This window comes from Zonotrichia leucophrys, chromosome 13 (genome assembly GCF_028769735.1).
Source record: "Zonotrichia leucophrys gambelii isolate GWCS_2022_RI chromosome 13, RI_Zleu_2.0, whole genome shotgun sequence".
In the NCBI taxonomy this organism is placed as follows: Eukaryota; Metazoa; Chordata; class Aves; order Passeriformes; family Passerellidae; genus Zonotrichia; species Zonotrichia leucophrys.
Window position 1 is genome coordinate 2,872,364 of NC_088183.1, and position 23,867 is coordinate 2,896,230.

Genomic DNA, 23,867 nt, shown 5'->3' on the forward strand with positions numbered 1-23,867 from the left:
TGCCGCGATGAGCCCGCGGTGCCCCGGGATGAGCCGAGCCGGCGGCGAGGGGCGGGGAGGGGGGGGGGCAGAGCCGCGTTCCTCTGAAGTTCCCTCTTCGCCTCATCATCAGCCTTAATTATTTTTATTTTTTTTCCCCTGGCTTTGCTGTGATTACAGCCCTGCACGGCTCCTCGGCGGGCCGCCCGTGTCATTAACCCCGTGTCATTAATTGGGACCGGGAGAAGGGAGCGGGGGGGGCGGCCCGGGAACTCCCCGCGAGCGGCGCCGGCTGGGCCCGCCCCCTTCGCCGCGATCAGCCAATAGGAGCCGGCCGTGAGCTACGTCACGCAGCACGACGGGCGCTGATTGGACGGCGGGGCGGCTCCCCCGCTCGGGCAAGGAGGACAGCGGCGGGGAGCCCCAGAGGGGGAAAAGGGGGGCGGCCGGGCCCGCTCGCCGCACTCCGGGCAGCGCCAGCTCCGCGCACCGCCATGGCTTCCCCTCACAAGGCCAAGGACGTCTTCTCCTCGGACGAGGAGGGCGCGGCGGCCGGCGCCGAGGAGCACCACAAAGTGAAGGTGTCGAGCCTGCCGTTCAGCGTGGAAGCGCTCATGTCCGACAAGAAGCCGCCGCCGCCCCCCAAGGAGCCGCCGCTGCCCGCGGCCGGCGGCAGCGCGGACGGGGCGGCCGTGGGCACCTCCAGGAACCTGCTGCTGGCGGGCCACGGCTCCCGCGACGCGCACAGCCCGCCCGGGGCGCTTACAAAACCCTTCGACACCGCCTCGGTGAAGTCGGAGAACTCGGAGGACGGCTCGTCCTGGATCCCTCCGGAGGCCGGCAGATACTCCCCGCCGCCAAGTGAGTGCTCCGGGGCCGGGCGGGATGCGCTGCACGTAGATCCTGTGTTTTATATCCTATGTTCCCACCCAAGGGCTCCAGGCCCGGCTGGATGGGGCCCTGAGCAAGCTGGTCTAGGGGAAAGTGTCGCTGCCGATGGAAGGAGGTGATTTTAAGGTCCTTTCCAACTTAAAATATTCCGCGATTCCGCTATACTTTTATAGATATTAATACGTGTGCCACATTCCCATTGGTTCCATATTTATTATTATATATTGATACTATTACGTATGTATAGAGTTAAATGTTTCTATACATCACTAAATGGATGTATATGAACACAGACCGCTTTCAAAGCCTTAGGAAGATCAGAAATCACCAGGCACCAGCTCCTGTCCCGACTCGCGGCCCCTGGCAGCCACTCAGTCCATTTATCTTATCCCGTTGCGACAGCGCTGCGATTTCTCCCTGCGCCTTTCTCCCGTCCGCGGTGCGCTGCGATCTCTCACACTCGGGAATTGTCCCTTCCAGCCTTGGGCTGTCCCTCCATCCCTGGCTCCGGAGCGTGTCCAAACCCCCGCACTGCTCCCGACCCCTTTGTCCCCCCATCCCGGTCCCTCCCGATGCCGTCCCCGCCTTTCGGACGCGCGGTGCGGAGGTGACAGATCCGAGCCGCCTTTCGCTTTCGGGGCCATCCCTTATCAAATAAACGGCGAAAGAAATATTGCTTTTTAGGAATGAAAAGCCCCCGAACATCCTTCAGAGACGGGGAAGGAGCATCCCGGCCGTGCCGCACACCTGTACAGGGTTTATCCGCTCTGCTCCGCGCATCCCAAACTTTCCTGCTGGAAAAACTTTCCTGCTCTATTTAACTTAGAGACTTTACAGGCGTGAACTGTCTCGCGGAATTTACTCCTCAGTCTAATACTGCGAGAGGAAAGTTTAGTGTTGTTACAGCTTTCCTTATTCTTTTTTTTTTTAACAATAATTTCGATTTGGCTTTCATCCACTTCCTTTCTTTTATGATAAACCCGAATTAATTTGATTTCTATCGTGCTGGGAGAGGGCAGGAGGAAGGCATTCCCTGTGTAGCTCCGGTTTTTAATTTTCATGTACCCTGGAAAAATCTTGGAAAAATGCGTGCCCCTACTTGGACCCTTTCTCTAAATCTGCCCAAAACCCCAGACTCAGACACGGCCTAATAATCTCCCTATAGATTTTTTTTCCCCTTCGTAATTCCTCCTCTTTCTCTTTGAAAATTGTTTGTTCTCGGGATCGGCAAATGAGTTTTGTGTAGGACTTGGGTAGCTGGGACTTCCCGTGACTTCAGAGGGATTTGGGGAGAAAACTGAGGATCAGGGAGGGGAAGGTCCTTCGGCCTCGACACTTTTCCTCATTTCCCAAAACCACCTGTCCATGGAGAGTTCTGACATTAAAAACAGCCCTCGATTTATTATTATTAATATTAATATTACTGGTGGGATGGGCTGGGGGAAAAGCTGGAAAAGTTCGAGTTTTGAGGAATACGGAGAGGGAACCCTCTTCAAATTATGGGGGTTTTGTCCGATATTACCAGGAAAATGAGGATAAAGAGAAAAAAAACCAGCAAAACAAATCAGTGAGGGGAAACAAATCAGTTTGGGGACTGGCACGGGATAAACACAATTCCGGGTCCCTGCTGTTCCCAGAGCCCGGCAGCCCCTCGGGCTGTATCCGGGAGGGAATATTCCCGGGATTTCATGGAATATTCCCCGGGATTTAATGGAATATTTCCCCGGGAATTCATGGAAAAGCACATTTCTGTTCTGTGCAGAGCCGGAGCCGGGTCAGGCTCAGCCCAGGGACAGGGAGCCACGGGCACCCCAAACCCTGTCCCAGTCCTGGGAGAGCTTCACTTTAGGAAGAGAAAGGAATTGGGTTTAAAACCAGCGTGGAACAACGCGGGGAGAGGCAGGGAGTCAGGGTAGGTTCGCTGCAGTTTTATTTAATGCAATTTTAGAAGTGAATCAGCTGTCACGGTGAGCACCTGGATTATTAAAATGCCCTGGTAGGATCATAGGCCGGTATTTGAAAGTTGTTCCCTAGAGGAGCTTTATTTTTTTTTTGTTTTCAGTATTTCAGTAGTTTGCATTCTAGAGGAAGAGCAATAAGACAAGTTTAACTTTTTCTGCTGCGTTTTCTCCCTCCCCTTTTCTGAACTTTAGAACAATTCCCTCGTGGGATTTTTAAAATTACATTATCTGTGCTTAAACAGCTTTAAAAAATAAAAGAAAAGCAAAACGAGTACAGAAAACCCAAAGTGCAAATCCTGATAAGTGCTTGAAGCAGACACCACCACAATGTGAACCAAATTCAGCAATTTGGGTGTCACTGCTGTGTCCAGCCAGGGTGACTTGTCCTGTGCCCCAGAGTGAGCAAATCAAAGCCAATTTACCGAGCTTTTGAAGTCAGCCGCCTGCTTTTTAGTTATTCTTTAGATTGCAAAATTATTAGTGAAGTGCTAAATTCATCTGAAGGCAAGTCAGCTCTCTGCCATCCCGGGAATATTGCCTAACCTGGCTGGGGTTTAAGGCAGGCACAATAGGTGGTGGATTTTCTGGCTTTTATTTGCTACAAAATGCTGAAGTTTTGTCTGGGTTTTGGTTTATTTTTTAATTGGCAAATGTCATAAAAGCTGAATGTTGAATTAAAAGAGCACTGCTTTATTTTTTGAGCTTGTGGGTTTTTATACTGGTTGATAAGTAGAAAATACCTACTGAAAATCAAAGTTAATAAGCAGAGGAAAAACTTGATTTAAAAGAAAATAATAGCCAGAAAAAATGTCCAGTTAGAGAAACCACAAAAACTGTCAGACCTTCTTTAGCTGTCACTTGTTGTGCTTGGTGGGGAAACCCTGAGCAGGGCTGGGCTCTGCTTTTGCCCCACTGTCCTTTTGGGAATCTCCTGCTTTCGTGGTGTTTGTGCTTTCCTGGAGCTGTGCAGCAGCCCAGGCTGTTGGTCTGTGTGCTCTGAGCCCCTGTGAAGTGACCTGTGAATTCCCTGTGCCCTTTGAAATCCCTGAGCCAAAATTTCCCTTCCATCAGCCGAAGCGCTGTGAATTAGGAGAAGATTTCCAGATCCCCTTTGCCAAAGGACGCCGCGTTTGGAGGGGACACCCAGCAGAGCTTTAGGGTGTCCCTGCTGCCGTGCTAACCCCTGTCCCTTCCTTGCAGGACACCTGAGCCCCACGGCCTGCACCCTGAGGAAGCACAAGACCAACAGGAAGCCCCGCACGCCGTTCACCACCTCGCAGCTGCTGGCTCTGGAGCGCAAGTTCCGCCAGAAGCAGTACCTGTCCATCGCCGAGAGGGCCGAGTTCTCCAGCTCCCTCAACCTCACAGAGACCCAGGTCAAAATCTGGTTCCAGAACCGGAGGGCCAAGGCCAAGAGACTGCAGGAGGCCGAGCTGGAGAAGCTCAAAATGGCAGCCAAGCCCATGTTGCCCTCGGGGTTCAGCCTCCCTTTCCCCATCAACTCCCCCATCCAGGCTGCCTCGCTGTACGGCACATCCTACCCTTTTCACAGACCTGTGCTCCCCATCCCGCCCGTTGGACTCTACGCCACTCCCGTTGGATACAGCATGTACCACTTATCCTAAGAAGATCCGACAGACAAAGCCTCAGACAGACAGACAGACAGACAGACAGACTTCCTGGTGGATCCTGTCCAGCCCTGAGAAGGCAGAACCCCAACCAGTACTGGCCATTCCTTCTGCACGCTTCTATCTGGCATCCTGAGTTGTTCTGGGAGTTTGCTACGGGTTGGGCGTCTCCTGAGAGTGCTCTGAGCACTCAGAGTCTGCTCCTCAAAGCAAAAAAAAAAAAAAAACCAAAAAAAGCATAAAAATCAACAAAAAAAAATTATTTGTGAGTAAATGTAGGGGTTTTATCCAGTGCAAGTAAAACTAGGTTAAAAAAAGAGTGGGTGAAAAAGCAAATTTATCATACGGAGGCAGAAATTCCCTGACACCTTCCTGGCGCGGCCCAATGGGTTTAAAATGAGAGGGGTGAGTGCCCTTGAGCCATGCTCTAAGTTACCATCCCCTCACCTGGGGGCAGGGGGGAGGGAAATAAAAAGGTCTAATCGAAGTTTTGTTGTTTGGTTCGTTCTTTTGAAGACAGCAGAGCCCGTAGCTAGAGACGTGTAAATAGAAACTAGAGCCGGTAGAGTCTCAGTGGAGTTCAGAGCCAGCAAATTCCTGCATTTCTGGGGGGAGGGAAAAGTTTTGCATCCCGAACCTCGGCGAGATGAGCAGCAGGGCCCCTAAATGTAGAGCCCAGCTTTGCCCAGCGTGGCTCCTGTGATGCCTTTCTGTGTATAAATAGCTTCAGCCTTTGTAAAGCACTGGCAGGGGAGGTGAAGAGCGAGGGAGGGCTCTTAGGCAGGCTGGTTTTTATCTCTTCCTATTGGCATGCTTAGAAACTTTTGGCTGTAGCCAGGTAATCTTGGCTCTGCAATGCTCTTGGAAAAGCTGGAGAGAGGGGAGAAAGACGTGGGTTGTTCCCAGAAAGGATTGTTGAATCATTCCGGGGGATGTTATGGGGTTTTTATGATTTGTGTTTGCCACAGCCTGTGTTAAAGAGAAGAACCCCGTGAGTTTTCTTCCATTCTGAGGATGCCAATAGAAGTGACTCGTGCTTTAAGCCCTTCCAAAGAGAGATCCGGGTGTCACAATCACCCCATGAGCAGGGCAGAGAGGTGACAGAGACTGTGTGACCTGCCTGTCCCCGTGGTGGGAGCTCTGGCAGCAGCTTCCCCAGGCTTCTCCTTGTAACTCTTGTATTATTTGTATTACTCTTGCTAAACTTGATGAGGAAGTTACTCCCAAGGCTGTGGAGCACTGAAGTCAGAGCTTCTCCTGGATTTATTTTCTTAGCATGCTGTTGTGGAGGAAAGAAATGAAACAAAAAAAAAAAAAAAAAAAAAAAAAAAAAAAAAAGAGAAAAAAATCAGAAAAAAAAAGGAAAGAAAAAAAAAAAAGCCACGAGGTTTTGCTGGTTTTGGTTTGTTTTGACCCAGGCATTGATGCTGCCTGGGACCCACTATAGATGAACTTCCTCTCTCCCTTCCCCTCACCCCCGATCTCCCATTATAGGAGAATCCCTTTGAAAGGGATGCCTTGTACAATTTTATATATTTTATTGAAGATTTATTATTTCTTATCTCTTATTTCGAATTAAATTAAAAAAGAAAAAACATGTTTAATCGCGTGTGGGTCTGTTAGTGCTTGGAGTCCTTTGAAAGGTGCCTCCTCTCCGTGTGTGTTTTGCACCGCTGGGTCAAGTTCAAAGGAATGTTTGGGTTGCCTTTATGATTATTTCCCCTTTCTCAATCTGATTTAAAGCCAAATTTGCAGCGCATGAAGGTGAATTGCAAGTCAACATTTCGGAGTCAAAAGCCAAAGCTTTTATGAGGTTTCCTTGTTTTTAACGACCTCTTTTAGGCGCCTCTGTTCTTTACAGCGCCGCGCTCCGCTGATGTTTCCATCACTCTCAGCCCCTTTCCCTGTCCTTAGGGCTCTCCCCTGGACTCTGTGCTTTAGGGGGAGATGGATCTCGACTCCTGAAGGATTTGGGGGGAATTTGGGACAGGCAAAACCTGTCGGGGCCCTGCAGTGCTCCAGCTGCATTTCGGGGCACCGGGGTGCTGTGCTGTCCCACGGTTTGGGGCCAGGCTGGGACAGCAGGTGCTGGGCACCCTCCCCGGGCTGGGATCAGAGGAGCCACGGCATGGAAATGTCACAGGAGGGCTCCTGGGGTTAGGAGGGGACCCGGGGACAAATCAGGTGGTTTTGCTCCCTAACCAGATGACTTTGCCCCCTGCCCAAGTGTGCTCCTTCTAACTAGGTGTGTTTGCCCCCTGCCCAGGTGTTTTTGTCCCCTAACCAGATGTGTTTCCTCCTGCCCAGGTGTCTTTTACCCCTAACGAGAGGTTTTTACCCCCTGACCAGTTGTTTTTGCCCCCTAACCAGGTGTATTTCTCCCTAACCAGGTGTATTTCTCCCTAACCAGGTGTGTTTGCCCCTCTGGAGCTTCCCCCGGCTGCGCTCTCCCCTCTCCTGCGGGCACAGCGCTCCGGGCAGCGCCGCTGGAGCTCCGGGAATTCTCCCGTCCCGTCTCGGCTCCTCAGCATCCCCGGATCGGGATGGAAGGGCCGGGGAACGGGGCACTGCCCAGGCGGGCTGTGGGGAAAGGATGCAGAGCTCGCCCTGCTCATCCTCTCCCCACTCCCAGAAAACCCTTGAGGACCCCCCAACTTTATAAATACAGGGAAAAGCTGCGGGAGAGCCCAGTCTCCACTTATGCTCTTCAAATTAAAATTTACCGCTGCATAAAAATGGAGAAAACCCGCTTCTTTCCCCGATTCCCTTTTCCCGAAGCATCACCCCCCAAAATCCCGGGCAAGGCGAGGTCCCCCCGGCCCTGCCCTTTCCCGGCCGCCCGTCCCGAGTGCTGGGCTATAAATAAGCCAGCGGTGTTTCTGAACCTTCGGTATAAATCAGCTGTGTCAGGGATTACAGCTAAATCTTTTTGCTGGAAATTCTTTGAGCGCGGGAGCTTTGCGTGTGTTACGCTGGATCCCTAAATGGATACAGATTTATTGCGGCGCGCAGGAGTGTTGAAGGAAAAGCTTCCAAATCTCGGTTACAACCTCGGCTCTGGGAAAGGCGGGAGGGATCCGTGACACCTTCTCGGAGCCTGCGGATGGCATGACAATTCACCCCTGCGCCCATTATTAACTTGTTCCAATTAAAGCCTTCAGAAAGGCCGAGTTAATTGAGTATTATATTTTATTAGGAGGGAGGTGTCAAGCTTTACTCATGAGACTTCATCATCGTCCTAATGGGAGCTGCCCCGCAGGCAGATCTGTAACTGAATAAATTACAGCGAGGCAGGGAAATCAGAATGCTATCATTAAAAGCGATGCACTTACTGAAATTCCTCCCCCACTTTCGCAAGAGGCTGGGGAGGTGTGGCTTTAATTAGTTATTTTAATGCAAAGTTAAATTGTTCCCAAAGTATTTTCTGACACAAAGCAGATGCGATGATTAGAAGTTGAGTGAGACTGAAAGGAGTTGGCACATGTTCCAGGTACATCTATATATTTTAAATTCCCAATAGAAAGTGAAAAATAATTAGAGCAATAAATAATAAACATTAAAAACAACGCGATAAATTATCCCGATCCTTAAAACCCGGACTTGCTGAGCGGCGGCTCAGGCCAGCCGGGCACACCTTCAGTCACCGGGGATGGATTTGTTGACATAAACATTTGGGATCGCGCTTTTCTGCCTCGCTCGGGCCAGGCGTTCATTACCCAAAGCCACGGGCGCTCCGAGCCTGCATTTCGTGTTGTCGCGTCGCCTTGTCAAAGGCCGGAATTGCTGCGTTTTATGGCGAACGAGCCAAACCGGGCTGGCTGCAGCGGCGTGCCCGGGACAGCGGGGAATCCTCGGGGCTGCGGGCACCCAGAGACCCCCGAGCCACGGGATGGGAATGGGGGTGAGGATGAGGATGGGGTGAGGATGGAGGTGAGGATGGGAGTGGGGATGGGGGTGAGGATAGGGATGAGAGTGAGGATGGGGATGGGAATGGGGATGGGAATGAGGATAAGAGTGGGAGTGAGGATGAAGATAGTGGAATGGGGATAGGGTGAGGATGAGAATGGGGGTGAGAATGACAATGGTATGGAGATGGGAATGAGGATAAGAGTGGGAGTGAGGATGAGGATGGAGATGGGGATGAGGATGGGAATGGGGATAGGGGTGAGGATGAGAGTGGGGGTGAGAATGACAATGGGATGGAGATGGGAATGGGGATGGGAGTGGGAGTGAGAATGGGGGTGAGGAGGAGGATGATGATGGGGCCGGGATGCTCTCGCCACCTGCCCCTCGGACCCACCCGGGGGGCTCAGGTCCCCTCCAGGCTGGGCAGAGCCGGGCAGCCAGCGGAGCCCCGCAGCAGCAGCCCCAGAGCAGCAGCAGGAGCAGCCCCAGAGCAGCATCAGCATCATCCGGCTCCCAGCCCTGTCCCCATCGCCCCCGTGGTTCACACGCACCCCCAAATCTCTGCAGCGTGATTCTGCAGGGGCATTTTGCACATCCCCGCACTGCCCGAGCCTCTCACACGAGCTCCCCAATGTTCCCTTCGGGCACACCTGGGGCTCTGCGGGATTTTGGGGTGAGCGCTGGACGTGCGGTGCAGGAGGAGGAGAACCCACGGAGGGGATGGATGAGGAAGGACGATCCGAAAGCGCCAAACTCTGCGGCCCTGCGGCCTTCGGAAGGGGCTGCAAGGCACGCAAGGAGCCAGAGGGTCCGCGGAACAACCGCGGGGGATCCGCTCCCACCCCCTCGGGGCTGCTCCGGGAGACAAGTGAGCATTTTGCTTTCTCTAAAGTACATTCCCCCTCTCTATTTTAGTTTAGTATCCCCAAACACTAATGGATGTCTTTATTTAAAAAAAAAATTAAATCATTAAAAGCACACACACCAAAAAAAAAAAAAAAACCAAAAAAAAAACCCAAAAAAACCACCAAAACATTCTTCAAAGAAATAATCCCTGGCATTCCGGCAGTGTGACCGTGTTCCTCCCGTTCCTACGCCACGGAGACTCCAAAATGCCTTTTCCGGGGGTCACTTTCAGAAATTAACCTACTTTCGGCAGCGCCCACATTCTTGGCGTAGGAAGCCTCTCTCGCAAAATAAAAACAAAGAGGTTATTCCAATATAGTTTTTTTCTTTTCCCTTTTTCCATTCCAGAGCAGAGGGGGCATATTTTTCCGGTGAAAAGCATGAGGGAGCTCAGGGAAACCGCTCAGCTCATCCCAGGAGGAGCCGCCCCACCGTTCACGCTCATTTTCGCTGCCGCGGGGAAAGGCAGAGGGGAAATTTGGGGTCTTTTGTTGTTGTTGTTGTTGAGCTTTTTTATTTTGGTTGTTGTTTGGCTCCCCGAGCCCCTCGCTGAGCGTTTCCCACCGTAATCCACCAGGATTTCGGCGGGTGCTGCCCGCAGCTCCCAACCGGTTGCACGCAAGGAATAAAAATCTTTCCATCCATTATATTTCAGTCTTTTAACACCCGAGCAATTCTGTCCCTGCTGTTTTAGTGGAAAGACCGGTCTATAAAGCTGCAACTGCAGTATATTTTAAAATGCTACCATTTTTAAAGGGGGTTGGAATAATTCTGCTTTGCTTGGGAAGAAAAAGTCTCGGGCAATGTATGCGCGATTAAGGTTTTATAACACTGTTCAAGGAAATTAAAAACATTCTGTGATGTTCTTGCTGCAAAGGCAGGTCTCTTTTTTTTTTTTTTTGGCAAAATGTTTTGTATATGTATTTCTTAGATTGCTGTGTTTTGAATAAGCAAGAATCTCGTAAAGAGAAAAAAAACCCACGTTCCTTAAAAGTATGCGCTACCCGTTTTATTAAACTGATTATGCCAGCGTTCGACTCAAAAGTTTGTTTTAAGTAGGAATATTTTCCCAGACGTGTAATGGATTGCTTGAAAACAGAATTCTTTGCTTTTTAATGACCTGTAATGGCCAATTCATTTCGACTGCGCTTATCAAGGTGCTGTGTTAAATAACAAACCGGTTCTTGAAAACAAAAAAGTCATAATGAAAAATAAGCAGTCAGAATAATCTCCCATCTCCGAGCCAAAAAAATGCAATAAAATTAATTTAAGACTGTCAAAACATCAAAGCTGAGAAAAGGAGCTGCTAAAATAATGTCTCTTGATAAGGAAATAATAAAAACACACCAAAAAATGTCTACTCAATAAACTCCACTGGATTTGGGGGTCTGTGCTATATTTTATTTGGTGATGAAAGCACTTTGATGTCACTGTATTCCAAACAATTATTATTATAATTTTAAACAACCTGGTGTTTTCCATTACTAACGGCTTACGCTTTGAAGTTACACCTCATAATTTCTTAAATTAAATAAATCATTTTAAGTTTGCACTGGGAGCCTTTTAATAGCAGAGAAAGGAATATCATTATCTTATTGAGAGGCAATTGCAGTGGCTCCAGTTTGGCTGTAGCTGGGGGCAAAGTGGTGCACTATAACAGACATACTTTATTAGCCTCCCATAACTCTTGAAAGAACATTTTTATATTTTCTTTGATTCCCCCCCTCCCCCTCTTGTTTTAAAGCTGTCCCAACCTTTAATTACTGCCTAATATGAAAAGCATTATTTTTTAATGCTGTGTAATTTACCAGAGGCAATAGGCCAAGTTAACAATTGTTTATTAGGGTTGCTGTTTCACACAGGGCAAAGAATGCTGTTCCAAACCCAACTTTTCATGGGTGGTTGCACTAATTAATACAGTGTCTGAGGCTCCTAGGGGGTTTTTAATATTAAAGCCTATGGGGCGGAACGGTTTTTTAGAAGTCCAGCTCCTGCTGACGTTCCTCCTCCCCTCCCCGGTGATTTCTGGGGCTTTCGGGGCTGTTTTGATCCGAGGCAAAGCTCGGCAGCGGGAGGGGAGCGCGCTGGGAGCCGCCCCGGCCCCCGGTGCCCGGCGGGGGTGGCAGCCCCTGCCCCGAGCCCGGCCCGGGACGCTTCCCCCGAGATTCCCCCGAGATTCCCGAGCTTTCCCCGATGTTCCCGAGCTTCCCGGGCTTCTCTCTGCCCTGGCTTTGATTTCTTTCCCCCTTCGCTGCCGTTCAGGTTCAGGCGGGCGCTGCCGGCGCGGTGGCTCCGGGAGCACCTCGGGACCCCCGGGGCTGGCACGGCAGGGAATGGCACGGCCAGGGCTGGCACGGTGGGGCTCTCGGGGCTGGCACAGCTGGGACCCCCGGGGCTGGCACGGCCGGGGCTGGCACTGCAGGGATCCCCGGAATTGGCACTGTAGGGACTCCCGGGATTGGCACCGCGGAACCCCCGGGGCTGGCACGGTTGGGACTCTCGGGGCTGGCACTGCAGGGACCTCCGGGGCTGGCACGGCCGGGATTGGCACGGCCGGGACCCCCGGTATTGGCACGGTGGAACCCTCGGGGCTGGCACGGCCGGAACCCTCGGGAGTGGCACAGCGGAGCTGGAGCGACCTCGCACCCCCTCGCCTGCTCCAGACCCGGGCAGGAAAACGCCCCAGGGACCGGGGGATGTGTGCCAGGCACATATGTGCCAGGGACATGTGTGACAGGGACGTGTATGCCAGGGACATGTATGTCAGGGGCATGTGTGCCATAAGACATGTGTGCCAGGGTCATGTGTGCCAGGGGCATGTGTGCCATAAGACATGTGTGACAGGATGTGTGCCAGGGTCATGTGTGCCAGGGACACGTGTGCCATAAGACGTGTGTGACAGGATGTGTGCCAGGGCCATCTGTGCCCCGCCGTGCCGCTCCCCACAGCTCCGCAAGGCCGATCCGTGCGCTCTCCCCGGAGCGCCAGCGCTGGGGGGCCCTCGGGGCATCCCCGGCCCCCCAGTCCCGCAGAGGGCACTGGAATGCCCGCGGTGCCCGGGCACGCTGCCGGGGCTGTCCCCGGGCTGGTCCGGTTCCCTTCCCAGCGCAGGCACCGACATCCATCAGCGTGATCGATGGGGGTGACTCGCTCCTGTTCTCCCCGCCAGTTTATTTTCTTAAACTACCGGGCAAAACGCGTAATGACGGAGCGGACAAACACCCTAACAAACAGACGACAGCTTTATGGATGGAGCCGCGCTCCGAGGGCTGAGCGCTGCTCAAATCCGAGCTCCGCCGCCTTCAGCCATCCTCGCTCCCGCCCGGGTCACTTCAGCCGCTGAAAACACAAAAACAAAAACGAAAACAAAGCAAAATTAAAAAAAAAAATACAGGCTCGGCTGAGTTTAGAGGAGGAGACACGTAGGGATTTATTTTATGGGCTGAGCAGGACTGTTCTCCCCGCTCCCTTCGCCGTTAGCTCAGCTCCTTTGCAAATCTAATCTGCTCGGCTCCTTTGCTATTTTTCATGTTGGACCCATGCGTTTCTCCTCTAAGCCTTTCTCCTTTTTGATGTAGCGAGTCAATTGAAGAATGTTGGTCTCGGTTATCAATCACCCAGCTGGGGCTTAAAGGGCTCGGGCTAATCAGATTTAATTGCTCATGTAGCGCCACTCCTGCCCTGGGCCACGACCGACTTGCTCAATTAAACCCCAAATACCTGCAATCAATAAATAAGGAATGACAACACGTTTAAGGGATTTATCCAGCAAAGGAATTGAGCTGGAAAGAGATTACAACAGAAAAAGGCCCTTTTATAATTAAACGTACACCTCTCACGGAGGGAAAAGCTATGTTTAAGGAAAGAAAAGAAAGGAAGAAGAAAAGATAAAAAAGAGATCTTGTTCCTTTTGCAAAGGAGTGATGCGGGCTCTGCCTTTCTCGAGGCCATTCCGATCACTTATTCTCCTCTTTTTGGCCCAGGAAAATCCGGAATCTGCATTGCCCGCCCTGTGTCCCCTCCCTCCCGGACGGGTCCCCCTCTTTTCCCGTCCTTTCCTTCGGCTTTCCTCTCAAATCCGCGTTTGCTGTTTGAATCCCCAGGCTAACGGAGTGAGGCGTCATCGTTTCTGAACGGGGAAATGTTGGTCCGATTTCCTAAAAAAAAAAAAAAGAAAGAAAGAAAAAAAAAAAAAAAAAGGAGGGAGAAGATTTCCTTTTGCAGCTTCTTGTTCGGAACACGGTAGTAATTGGCCGAGATCAAATAACGCTGAACGAGCATAAATAATCGCTTTTGGCACATTTGCAACTAGATTTTTTTTAAGTGTTTTTTTTTTTTTTTTAAGAACTTCTCTGAAAGTGGGAGATGAAAAAACAGTTTGCAATTAATACCAAAATATGTTACTTTAGATCATCCCAGGGGCGTTCTTGTCCATGATTTCCGCAGCAGCAGCTGCTGCCTTTGGTTGGAGTTGGGTTGTGGAGTGGCTCCTGCAGCAGATCTGCTGTCAGCGCTGATGGAAGGAGCACCAAGGGAAAGGGCACAGAGGGAGGAGGAGCTGGTGGCCAGCCTGGAGGGATCTGGGCACGGCGCCCCTGCTCTGAGCTCCTGCTGCACCCAGGGGATGCCCCAAAGGTTTTGGGTTTGGGGGCCTTGGTGTGTCAGAGCTCTCTGCACTCCTGGGGAGCCAACCAGCCCAGCAGGGACCAGGCTGAGCTGCTGTTTCCTCCCCCAGGAGCCCAGAGGTGCAGCTGGAGCCCCTGCAGCGCCCAGCACAGCAGCTCTGGGCAGGATTGAGCTGGGCCAGCAGCCCAGGGGGAATTGTCCAGCTGGGGAATTCTCTCCCTCTGCAGGGCCCATGCACCGGGAGCTCAGCTCTGAGCTTGGCTGCAGCTGAACCTGTCTGCTGGGGGCTCAGCAGAGCTCATCCCCTGTGCTGGGTCCCACTGGGATCCACTGGGATCCACTGGGATCCAGCCTGTCCCTAATGCAGCAACGGTGCCACTCCAGAGCCACGTTTGGTGGCTGCTCTGTAAGACAATCTTGGTGGGAAGTGAAGGTAAAAATCTTCTTAGAAGTCAAGGTGTTGATTAAAAAAACCCCTCAACTGTCAAGGGAGGATTTCTGTAAGGACTTGTGTTTGTTTGTTCCTTAGCTTGGTTTCCTAAGGAAGCCAGGATTATATGATCAAACTGTTACAGCCTTTTGAACTCCTGGGCCAACTCCAATCAAAATTGACAAGGGGGCAGAGGTCTCAGAAATAATCAGGTTGCTGTGATTTTCCTGAAAATAGACTGCTGGATAGCAGGGAGGCAGATCCTGTTCAATCCCTGCCAAGGCTGAAACCAGAGCTCAGCTCTTGAGAAACACCAGAGAAGCTCAATGGGAGCGAGCAGGACACCCCAAATATCCCAGCAGTTTCACCTTGGCTCTCAGGCCAGCAGCTCTGGGACACAAGGGCCAAAAGTGGTGTGGTTTGTGCTTGAGGCAATTCTTACTGGGTGCATTTATCATTTTTGCCATTTTCTGGACCAGTCTGCCCTCTGACTTGGGGAGCAGCAGAGCATCAGAGGGTGGATTTAGGCACTGGCAGAGTTTTTGGGGCAGTTCCCATGCTGTGGGATGGCATCACCCACGGCAGCCACAGCAAAAACACCTCCCAGGGTCTTTGGAGGATCCTGAGGCTGCTCCTGGCCCAGGAGCTTGGGGGATGAGTGGTCCATGAGTCTGTACAACAGAGCTTTGCCCTCATTGCTCTCTGTGTTCTCTTTTTCTGAGTGGAAAGCCACGCTGTATTTTTAACAGTTTGATCTAAATCCTCTCAAGTATCAAGGAGAAGAATAATGAAAATCATCCCAGGTTCTTTGATGAGTCTCAAAGCAGGCTCTAGATATTTTTTTTTTAAGTAGCCAAAGAGCTAAAGGAACAAATGAAGCACTTTTATTCAAACTCTGAACCTCAAGCTGATAGCTTTGCCTGGGACTCTCAGTCCAGATCTATTAATTCACATTTATCACAGCCAACATCCAGCGGGATGCTGCATGGCATCCTCACTTCTGAGTTTGGGATGTGCTGCCACAATTCCATGTTCAGGCAGAGATGCCAATGGGAAGGGGGCAAACAGACCCTTCCCTGGGAGCCATTTGACTTCCCAATCCAGAGAGAATCATTCTCCACTGCTCCAAGAGCAATGAGGCCTTCCCTGGCAAGCCCAGTGTGCAATGAGACATTTCCTCCCTGCTGATGCCAAGTCCAACTGGGCCAGTTTGGAATCAGCCGCGTTGCCAGCTCAGGGCTGTGTCAGAATCTGAGCTGTCATTTATTGAAATAAATGGGTTTGTTGTCATTGAAAAGGCTCCCAACACAACAGATTTTGTGAGCTGGACAAAACTGAGGTTTTACAGTGCCCTGGGGAGAGAGAGGTTTTTCATTCCACGTCATTGCACTGTTAACTCTGAAGCCTGAGGAAGGATTTCACCAGCCACAGGTGTTCAAGAGCTGAAGAATCTCATGGAATGGCACCTCCCTTTAGCATCAGGCACAGCCAAACTGGGCACAAACAGAAGGAAAAATTAGGAAAAATATAACAAGGGGAAGCAAATCTGACTGGATTCCTTCCAGATGCCGACATATACCCCAGTAATCCCTTCTGGCTGATCCTTTTTTTCCCCAAATTTTCCTTAGTTTAAAGCTTTCTGGTTGTTGAAATGAGTAGGGAAAGGGAAGGAGAAAGGGTGAAAACTGGGAAACTGAGACAGCTGGGCTATGATTGGCCATTAATTCCAAACAACCACATGAGACCAATCACAGATGCACCTGTTGCATTCCACAGCAGCAGGTAATCATTGTTTGCATTTTGTTCCTGAGGCCTCTCAGCTTCTCAGGAGGAAAAATCCTAAAGAAAAGATTTTTCATAAAACATGTCTGTGACAAAGGGGTGTAATTTACTTCTGGGAGCTGGAAGCATGTTTTCTGCTCTGGATTCCAGATCCCTGGAATCAAAGAGGAATGAGATTCTTGTATTCCTCCAAGCTCTGGGGATCTCACTGCTCAGCAGCCTCTCTGAAGGACCAGGAGGTTCTTTCCCATTTTGGGAACAACAGCAAGGTGGATCCAAATTCCCACGGGCTGCTCAAGCCCAGGACATAAAACCCATTCCCAGGGAGAGGCAGAAACACTGGATTCATTTCCAGGGCGCTCTTGTGTGGGAACCCAGGAAATCCCTCTGGCTGCCCTGGAGGACTTGAGCCCAAGACCCCTGTGCCTTCAATTTAGCCCTTGGAAAAAACAATTTTTTCTTTATATGAAACATTACAAGCCACAAAAGTTTAAGCAGAATGCTAGTGAATTTATCATGGGGTGAAAAATAGATTTTTTGGGGTTTTTAGAATAGAGGTTCAGGGGGCAAGATGGAGGATCTGGGCATGCCCAGCCTTTCTCCTTCTTCTTCCTAGCCTCCACCTTCTGCTGTGATGGTGGCACTTTTAGATTGGTTTAGAGTAGAAGCTCACTGTCTAACATAGGTGATAGGTACTGGGAATTAATTGTAAATATTGTACATGTAGTTTTTAGTATAAAAAGAAAACACTGCCCTGGGGGAGGCAGTGTCTTGCTGAGCGGACCTTGGCTGGATAAAGAATTTTATAGATAGGAACCAATAAACAACCTTGAGACCAAGAAATGAAGAGCTCTGGGAAAAGAGACTTTCTGACAGATCTCAGGGTCACAGTGACCAACTAGAGACCCCCAAGACTCTTGGTGTCACCGGCCCTCCCCTGTGCCCTGGAGAGCCCAGGCTGGGTGTGATGGAGCTGCAGGGAGACGTTGCAGCCTCCAGCCCTCTGCCCTGCCCAGCTCCCAAAATTTGGCAGGAAAGGAGGAGCGGCTGTGGCTGAGCTGCTGCAGGCTGGGGAGAACACCAAAATTCAGTCCAGCATTGCCTCCAGGAGGGAAGGCACCAAAGGGAGACTCCAGTTGTTCCTTTGGTGTTTTGGAGAGAACAGATCTGTGTGTGTGTGTGTTTGCTTTGCTCTTTTTGAATTGAAATACATTAACCTTGAGAATTGCAAAGGGGTTTTCACCCATCCAGGCCTTCAGCTGCTGCTGCTGAGCTTTTCTTCTTGCTGACATGAGAGAATGGAGAACACCAAAATTCAGTTCAGCATTGCCTCCAGGAGGGAAGGCACCAAAGGGAGACTCCAGTTGTTCCTTTGGTGTTTTGGAGAGAACAGATCTCTGTGTCTGTGTGTGTGCGTCTGTGTACATTTGCTTTGCTCTTTGTGAATTGAAATACCTGAACCTTGAGAAATGCAAAGGGTTTTTCACTCATCCAGGCCTTCTGGTGCTGCTGAGCTTTTCTTCCTGCTGGCACAAGAGCATGGATTCAATTGGAGGTGCTAAAATGGCACAGGATGTCAAACATTCCTGATGTGGAATTCTCTGGACTGACGTGGCTGTGCTCTATGGAAAAAGACAGAAGAAATTCTAGAAATGACCAGTGGATCACTGATTTCTCTGTTATTTCTCAGGGAGCATCCTCCCACCCCAAACAGGGATCTTTTGGACTTGATTTTAAGGTATTATCAGCCAAGTGACAGAGATAGATGCAGCAGAAAGGAAAGAATATCTTCTTTTTCCAGAAGGCAGCTCAAGCACAAAAAGATTGAGGAGTTCAGCCCAGTCTCATGGAAATCTCTGGCAGGGTCCCACCAGCTCAGTCCTTGCTGGGCTGAACCTTTGGATGGCCCAGCAGACACTCAGGACCCTCATTGTGCAAGTTCCTGCATTCTGCTGCATGAGAAGAAAACCTCACCTCTTTGCCCTCATTTACTATCTGCAGACATTTAACAGCTGAAAAGCTGTTGTGAGCCCTCACATTAATTAGAGCTCGTTGCTTTTGCTGTAATATGCACCAGCATAGCACCAAACCCTAATAATCCAAACAAAAATCAGTCTATGGCATAAAACACAATCCCTCTCTGGTGTCTGAGGAGAGCTATCAATTCAGGGGCTCAATCTGGCTCTGCCTGAAGTCAACAGCAAAGCTATTAATAATGGCAGGATCAAGTCAGTGCACTAATTTGCCAAATTCCCCATCATTAGTGTGAATTAATGAGATCCTACTGGAGCTGCCTGTTGGCTGTGGGTGAAACAGAACACGCCTGGCAGCACATCAGCAGCAGGGGGGAGGCTGGGGAGGAGCAGGACTGCTCTGGGGGGAGGGAGATGAGCAAATGGAAGAGTCCTAATGCAGTCCAGATGGAAAGAATTGACCCTGACTTCACCAGGCAGGCAATGGCCATAGCCAAGCTGTTTCCTAGTGAGGAGGAAAACGAGAGAGGCTCGAGTAGCAGATGAGAAGTCAGCTCAGATAAAATAAGACAGCCATTCCCTTTGCCCCCCAAATGATCTTTTGCCCAAAACATGAAGAAAAATGTGTGTTTTCCTGCCCCTTCTCAAGGCTGTCCCGTGGTTTTCCTCCCGTTGCTTGCTTTAAAGCTCCCAGGGGCAGCAGTGCCAGTGCATGGAGTGGAAGGTTGTGCTCACTCTCACAGCCAGTCCCATCCAGAACTAAAATTATAACAAAAATCTCATGAAGAAAACAGCTCCGTGAGATTTACAGTGCCAAGAGGGTCATATAAAGTTTGGAAAAGCGTCCAAAGAGATGTCAAATGGAACTTAATTGAATTTGGCTGTCATCACTAAATAGGACACATCACTTTGAGCTTAATGGATCCTGCCAAGTCCAACAACAGATATTGTTGCTGTGTTCCTTGAGATGTGATGGGGTTGAAGTGTCCATGAGTCACTGGGATTGCAGTTATTGCCTGAAAAGAATGTGCAGGGGGAAAGGATGTTCTTGTCTGCCTGTGTCTGCTTTTGGTGCCATTGCACAGACAATGCCAGGCCAATGCTGCACTCTGATCCTTTAACGGCAGCAGCCCTGTAGAATTGGGGAAATGAGAATTTTTGCTTTTTAAAAATCTGTTTGATTGTGGTGGCCAAAGAGGCGAATGCAGCTGGGTCCCTTTGGGAAGGCTGAAATGAATGGCTCCAATGAGAGGCACAGCAACCAACCTGGCTTGTTTCACTGGGTGCTGTGATGAGAGAGGAGCAGCAGCTTTGACAACACCCCTGCCCTGCTCAGGAGGGACTTTGGGAGCAGCTCTGAGCTGGGCGCTCATCACTGACCAGTAAAACCCCAGGGGTTATTTTTGCAGCCTCTTTGGCCTGGAATTCTCTGTGCTTCAGGCTTTGGAGCAGAAATGCCCTCCTGAGCCAGGCCTTAGCTCAAAGCAGGGGTCCCTGGGCAGTGGGGTGAACTCTGCAGCCCCCAAAGGCAGCTCAGCTCCCACATCAGCCAGCCAAAGGGGAAACACTTTGGAATATTTCATGATGGCAAAATACCAATAAAAAATGGACTGTCAGAATCCACTCCTAACTAAATACCGACTGCCTGGGCTGTGCTCAGCGAGAGAAAACCTGCTTAAATATGATCCAGACCCACCAAATCTTGAAATACTCAGTGAATTCCCTTGAAAGTACCAGGGACTGATCTGCCATGCCAAGGATAAGCAAACACACTCTTTTCCAGTTGTCCCACATTACAGAGCATTAATTATCTCATAGTCAAACAGTGGAGCAGGATGAGATACCTAATTGGGAATCTCACCCATTATTTTAAGCATCTAATTTGTACATCTGTGCCTGTAGTCATCAGATGACCCTTGTTTGAATTGTTAGTCAAAATAAAACACGGTAATTTTATCAGGATTTTAAAAGGTGTCATTAAATGTCCTCTACTTAAAAGGAAAAAAATAAAAAGGAAAAAAGTCTCTGCAGGCGATGAGCTGCAGTCCCAGAGATAAGAAATGCTTCCCATACACAACCCCTTTACTTTGTAGTTCACTTCTAATGGGCAGTTTGGTGAAAGGTACTTTCCAACAGCATTTAAAGTGATCCATTCCAAAGATAAGTAAAGAGCAGCTGTTCATTAAAGCCAGCACTTCATGTGGTGCTGGAACGTGTATTTAACCAGGAAATGCTACTGTAGGCTCTCCGTGTTTGGGGTTTTTGTCCTTGTGATTCATCATCATTTACAGAAGTGCCTGAAAATTACAGGGCAACCGCGAGAGCAGAGCAGGAGGTGCTCGGGGAAGCGAACACCCCAAATCACTGAGAGTGTTTTCCACACAGCTCCTCTTTGCTTGCTGCTCCTTTTGATCCTTGTTTACAACACAAGCTCCCTTTCAGAGGGAACAAAGCTCCTGCAGTGATGCTATTGTGCAGCTCGTGTGCTGTAGCAGAATTACAAACTTTCTAGGAAGGGTTAAAGTCAGGTTCAAACACCCAAGTGTGAGCACACAGAGACCCACAGAAAGCCAGAACTCACCACTGCTTCTTAAGTGCCAGAGGGAATTCACGCATGCAGAATTCTGCAGTCATTTTTTGGGCATAGTCCCATTTTCATACTCATGGAAACTCTCCTCGTCTTGCCCTGAATGGGATGCTCGTGTTCCTGATAGGACTTTTGGGGCAAATCACTCAGGTTCTCTATGCCAAGAAGGAGTTGCTTCTTCTTCCCTTACAAAATCCAGCAAGTGTCAGTGTCCTCAGCGGTGATGTAACCTGTCTGGGGAGATGCTGTGAGGGAAAGGAAACATTTTTCAAGTTATTCCAACTTGAAATCTTGTCCTCCACGACAGCAAAGACCAATTTATCCCTCAGGAGAAGCCAGGTTCTGTGCTCTGCTCAGGCCTTACAGGGTGTGGGAATCACAGCCCCGTGGTAGAAACTTGATTTTATGGCAAAATGCCCTCAGTGAAAGGTGCAGTAATGCTGTGGATACCCCAGCACAGGACTGGGATTGTGCCTGTGCAGGTGGAGAAAAATGAGTGTGTGGGCTCCAAGTATAGGCCAGGAAGGATCCCAAAACAGAAACTCCAGATTTTCCTCACTATTTCTTTACCCTCCCAACATTACCAGCAGTTTTCTGTGTTTCTGTGGATAGTCCAGGCCATTCCCCTCTCCTTCCCAAGGCACTGGGGGGTGTCACGTTCTGAGAGGTGCAAATATTGATTTGTCTGTGGATTTATTCCATGCCAGAACCCATAATCTTGAGCTTTTGTTCAGAGCTTCAATCAAACCTGGGCATTTTATAGAAAATTTATCATTATGGAAACCCCCAATTTTCCTTAGGAGTTAAACCAGACTAATTTCAAACCATATCAGATTCATTTGAAGGATACCTCTGAGAAAGAAGTGGGGTTTGTCTTGCCTTATAAACTTCCTTCTAAAAATTTCAATTTTTTTTTTTGTTTCTTGAGCTTGAAATTCCCTAAGAATCAAAGCAAAACAACACCTTTCTGAGGACACTGCAGCATTTCCCATTCCCTGTGCAAGAGAGAATATGCAGAGACAGAATAAATACGGGAAGTCAGCGAGAGAAAACCAAAACAAGAAAAAAAAAATCAACCAAATTCTTATGGAACCTTTAAGAAGCGTTGGGTGCCAATTCTGGGTAGAGATGGCTCCAGCCCAAAACGCTGCAGACTGCTGTGAATGAGGTTTTCATCAGGCAGACTTTGGCGTGGGCTCGCAGCTGCCCTGGGGTTTGTGCAGCTTCCAAAACAAGAACCCGGGCTCAGAACAGCCCAGGGCAGCTGCAGGGTCAGGGGGGACCTCAGGCTCTGTCTCAGGGGTCTCACACAAGGTGAAGGTCCACACTGAGTCCTTGCTTCACCCTCCCTGATTCACCTATTTTTTTAATAACAATGAAAAGAAAACTTGCTGAGAAGAAAGCCCTTCCTTTCTGCTGTTCAGTTTTTAATGCTGTCTGCAGAACAACCTGGAGAACCTCCACAGCCACCAGTTCTGTGTCACTTTTCCTACCAGGAGTGAATTATTCCCTGTGCTGACATTGTCTGTATCCATCTCACTTTTCCTGCCTGAGTTTTGAACGTTTAAGGAGGTGCAGAGCTGGAGAAAAGATGCTGCATCACATTTGGGTTGCATTGAATCTGGCCACAATAATCCCCCACAAGTCCAGTTCTGCCTCAGACAGCAGCAGTGGGGAGCAGCTGACATTTATGGGAATCATTTGCCCTGCAGAAAATAGGATTAGCAATGCAGGACCCAGAATTAGGGAGGCACGTAGGAACCCACAGGGTTCGTGGCAGGGAAAACCCCTCTGGTTCATCTGCAGCTCTGAAAATGATGAAGCAGTTTGGGAGAACAATTGGGTGATGCAAGAGCAGATCTTGGGAGGTCAGGGTGTCTGGGGCAAGGGAGAGAGAGACAGAAAAGTCTTGTTGTTCCTCAGTGACATTTTCCTGCCACAATTTGGCCAAAAATTTAGGCAGGACACTGAGGAGAGAGAGGAGATTCTCACAGCTGTGAGAAACTTCTTTACCTGAGCATCTAATAATGGGAAACTCAACTGGAGTTGGGGTTTTGTTGTGAGTTTTAAGTAAGCCTGACAGGTTCACTGTGATCTGCAGAGTCTGACTGATGATTTTAGAGAGTTTTGATCTCAACAACACTGAAGGTTCACCACTAGGACAGCACAGGTGAGGAATGAAGAAGAGAAATAAAAGACAACTCCAAGTTTCTCCTTGCTCATTGAGGAGAATTAAACTGATTTACCCAATTTTGCTTTCCAAGTGTCAATTTAGCTGTAATTACTGCATCTGTAGGTTCTGTGGGCCTTTGTCACTTTGTTCTTCACCACAGTCCATCAGAAGTCCCAGCAGTCACTGGATGGAAAAAATCCACCTGAGGAGTAATGAAGAAGGAACAAATAGACTGGAAATGAAAAGGCTTCCTTTGGTTCCAGTAAACCATGATTACCACGAGCCCTCATGCCAGTTAAAACATCAGGTAGAGTATCAGCCACGCCTCAGCTGGAGGGATAAAATGTTATTAACAGGATTTTTGCCATCACCTGTAGATCATGTTTATTCCCTTTAAAGCTGTTCCATAGTCTGCTCCATTCAGGATGAACTCTGAGAGCTCTGGCTCCATGAAATGCCAGCAGCAGGTGATAAACAGACTGAACACTCGGTCCCAGCAATGATCCCTTCCATCCCTTCACATTCTGGGCCAAGCCTGCTCCTGCCTGTTTGCATCTGTAATTGATTGTGGGAGCTGTTAATCATAGGTGCCTGTGATAAAGTTTAGACATCTCTTTGATTCAAGGATGCTATTAAGGAATTAGGCAGCAGCAGCAGGGGCAGAGTTTGTCTCTGCAATTAATTGCTCCCGGGGTTTTGCAATCCGGGGATCGAGTGGTGGTGCAAAATTCAAAGAGTGGCTTAGAAAAACTCAAACAACAACAACAGCCAGCCCCAGCTCGGGGTGCTGTGTTCTGTTCACAGTCCACAGCTGGTGGGGGCTGTGGACATTCCTGTTCCATGGCTGCAATTTGGGAAACAAATGCTCAACACCCGTTTCAGCTCCTGAGCTGCTACTGGAGCTTGTAGGAGATCTGATGGAGGAGGGATAAGGTAAGCAGGAGGATAATCAGATTTCCCTCCAAGTTACACTCCAAAAGGACTGGGGAGTGACTGCACTCCCTGCTGGTTTTGGCCCTGTTGTG

General features: G+C 49.5%; 1 protein-coding gene across 1 annotated transcript; it reads left to right on the top strand.

The window, feature by feature from the left end:
* Window positions 1–432: 432 nt before the first annotated feature.
* Window positions 433–5,219, top strand: MSX2 (msh homeobox 2). Its single transcript, XM_064724923.1, has 2 exons — window positions 433–840; window positions 4,032–5,219. The coding sequence occupies exons 1-2, from the start codon at window positions 474–476 to the stop codon at window positions 4,454–4,456; spliced, it is 792 nt and encodes a 263-aa protein (XP_064580993.1). The 5' UTR covers window positions 433–473; the 3' UTR covers window positions 4,457–5,219.
* Window positions 5,220–23,867: the final 18,648 nt, after the last annotated feature.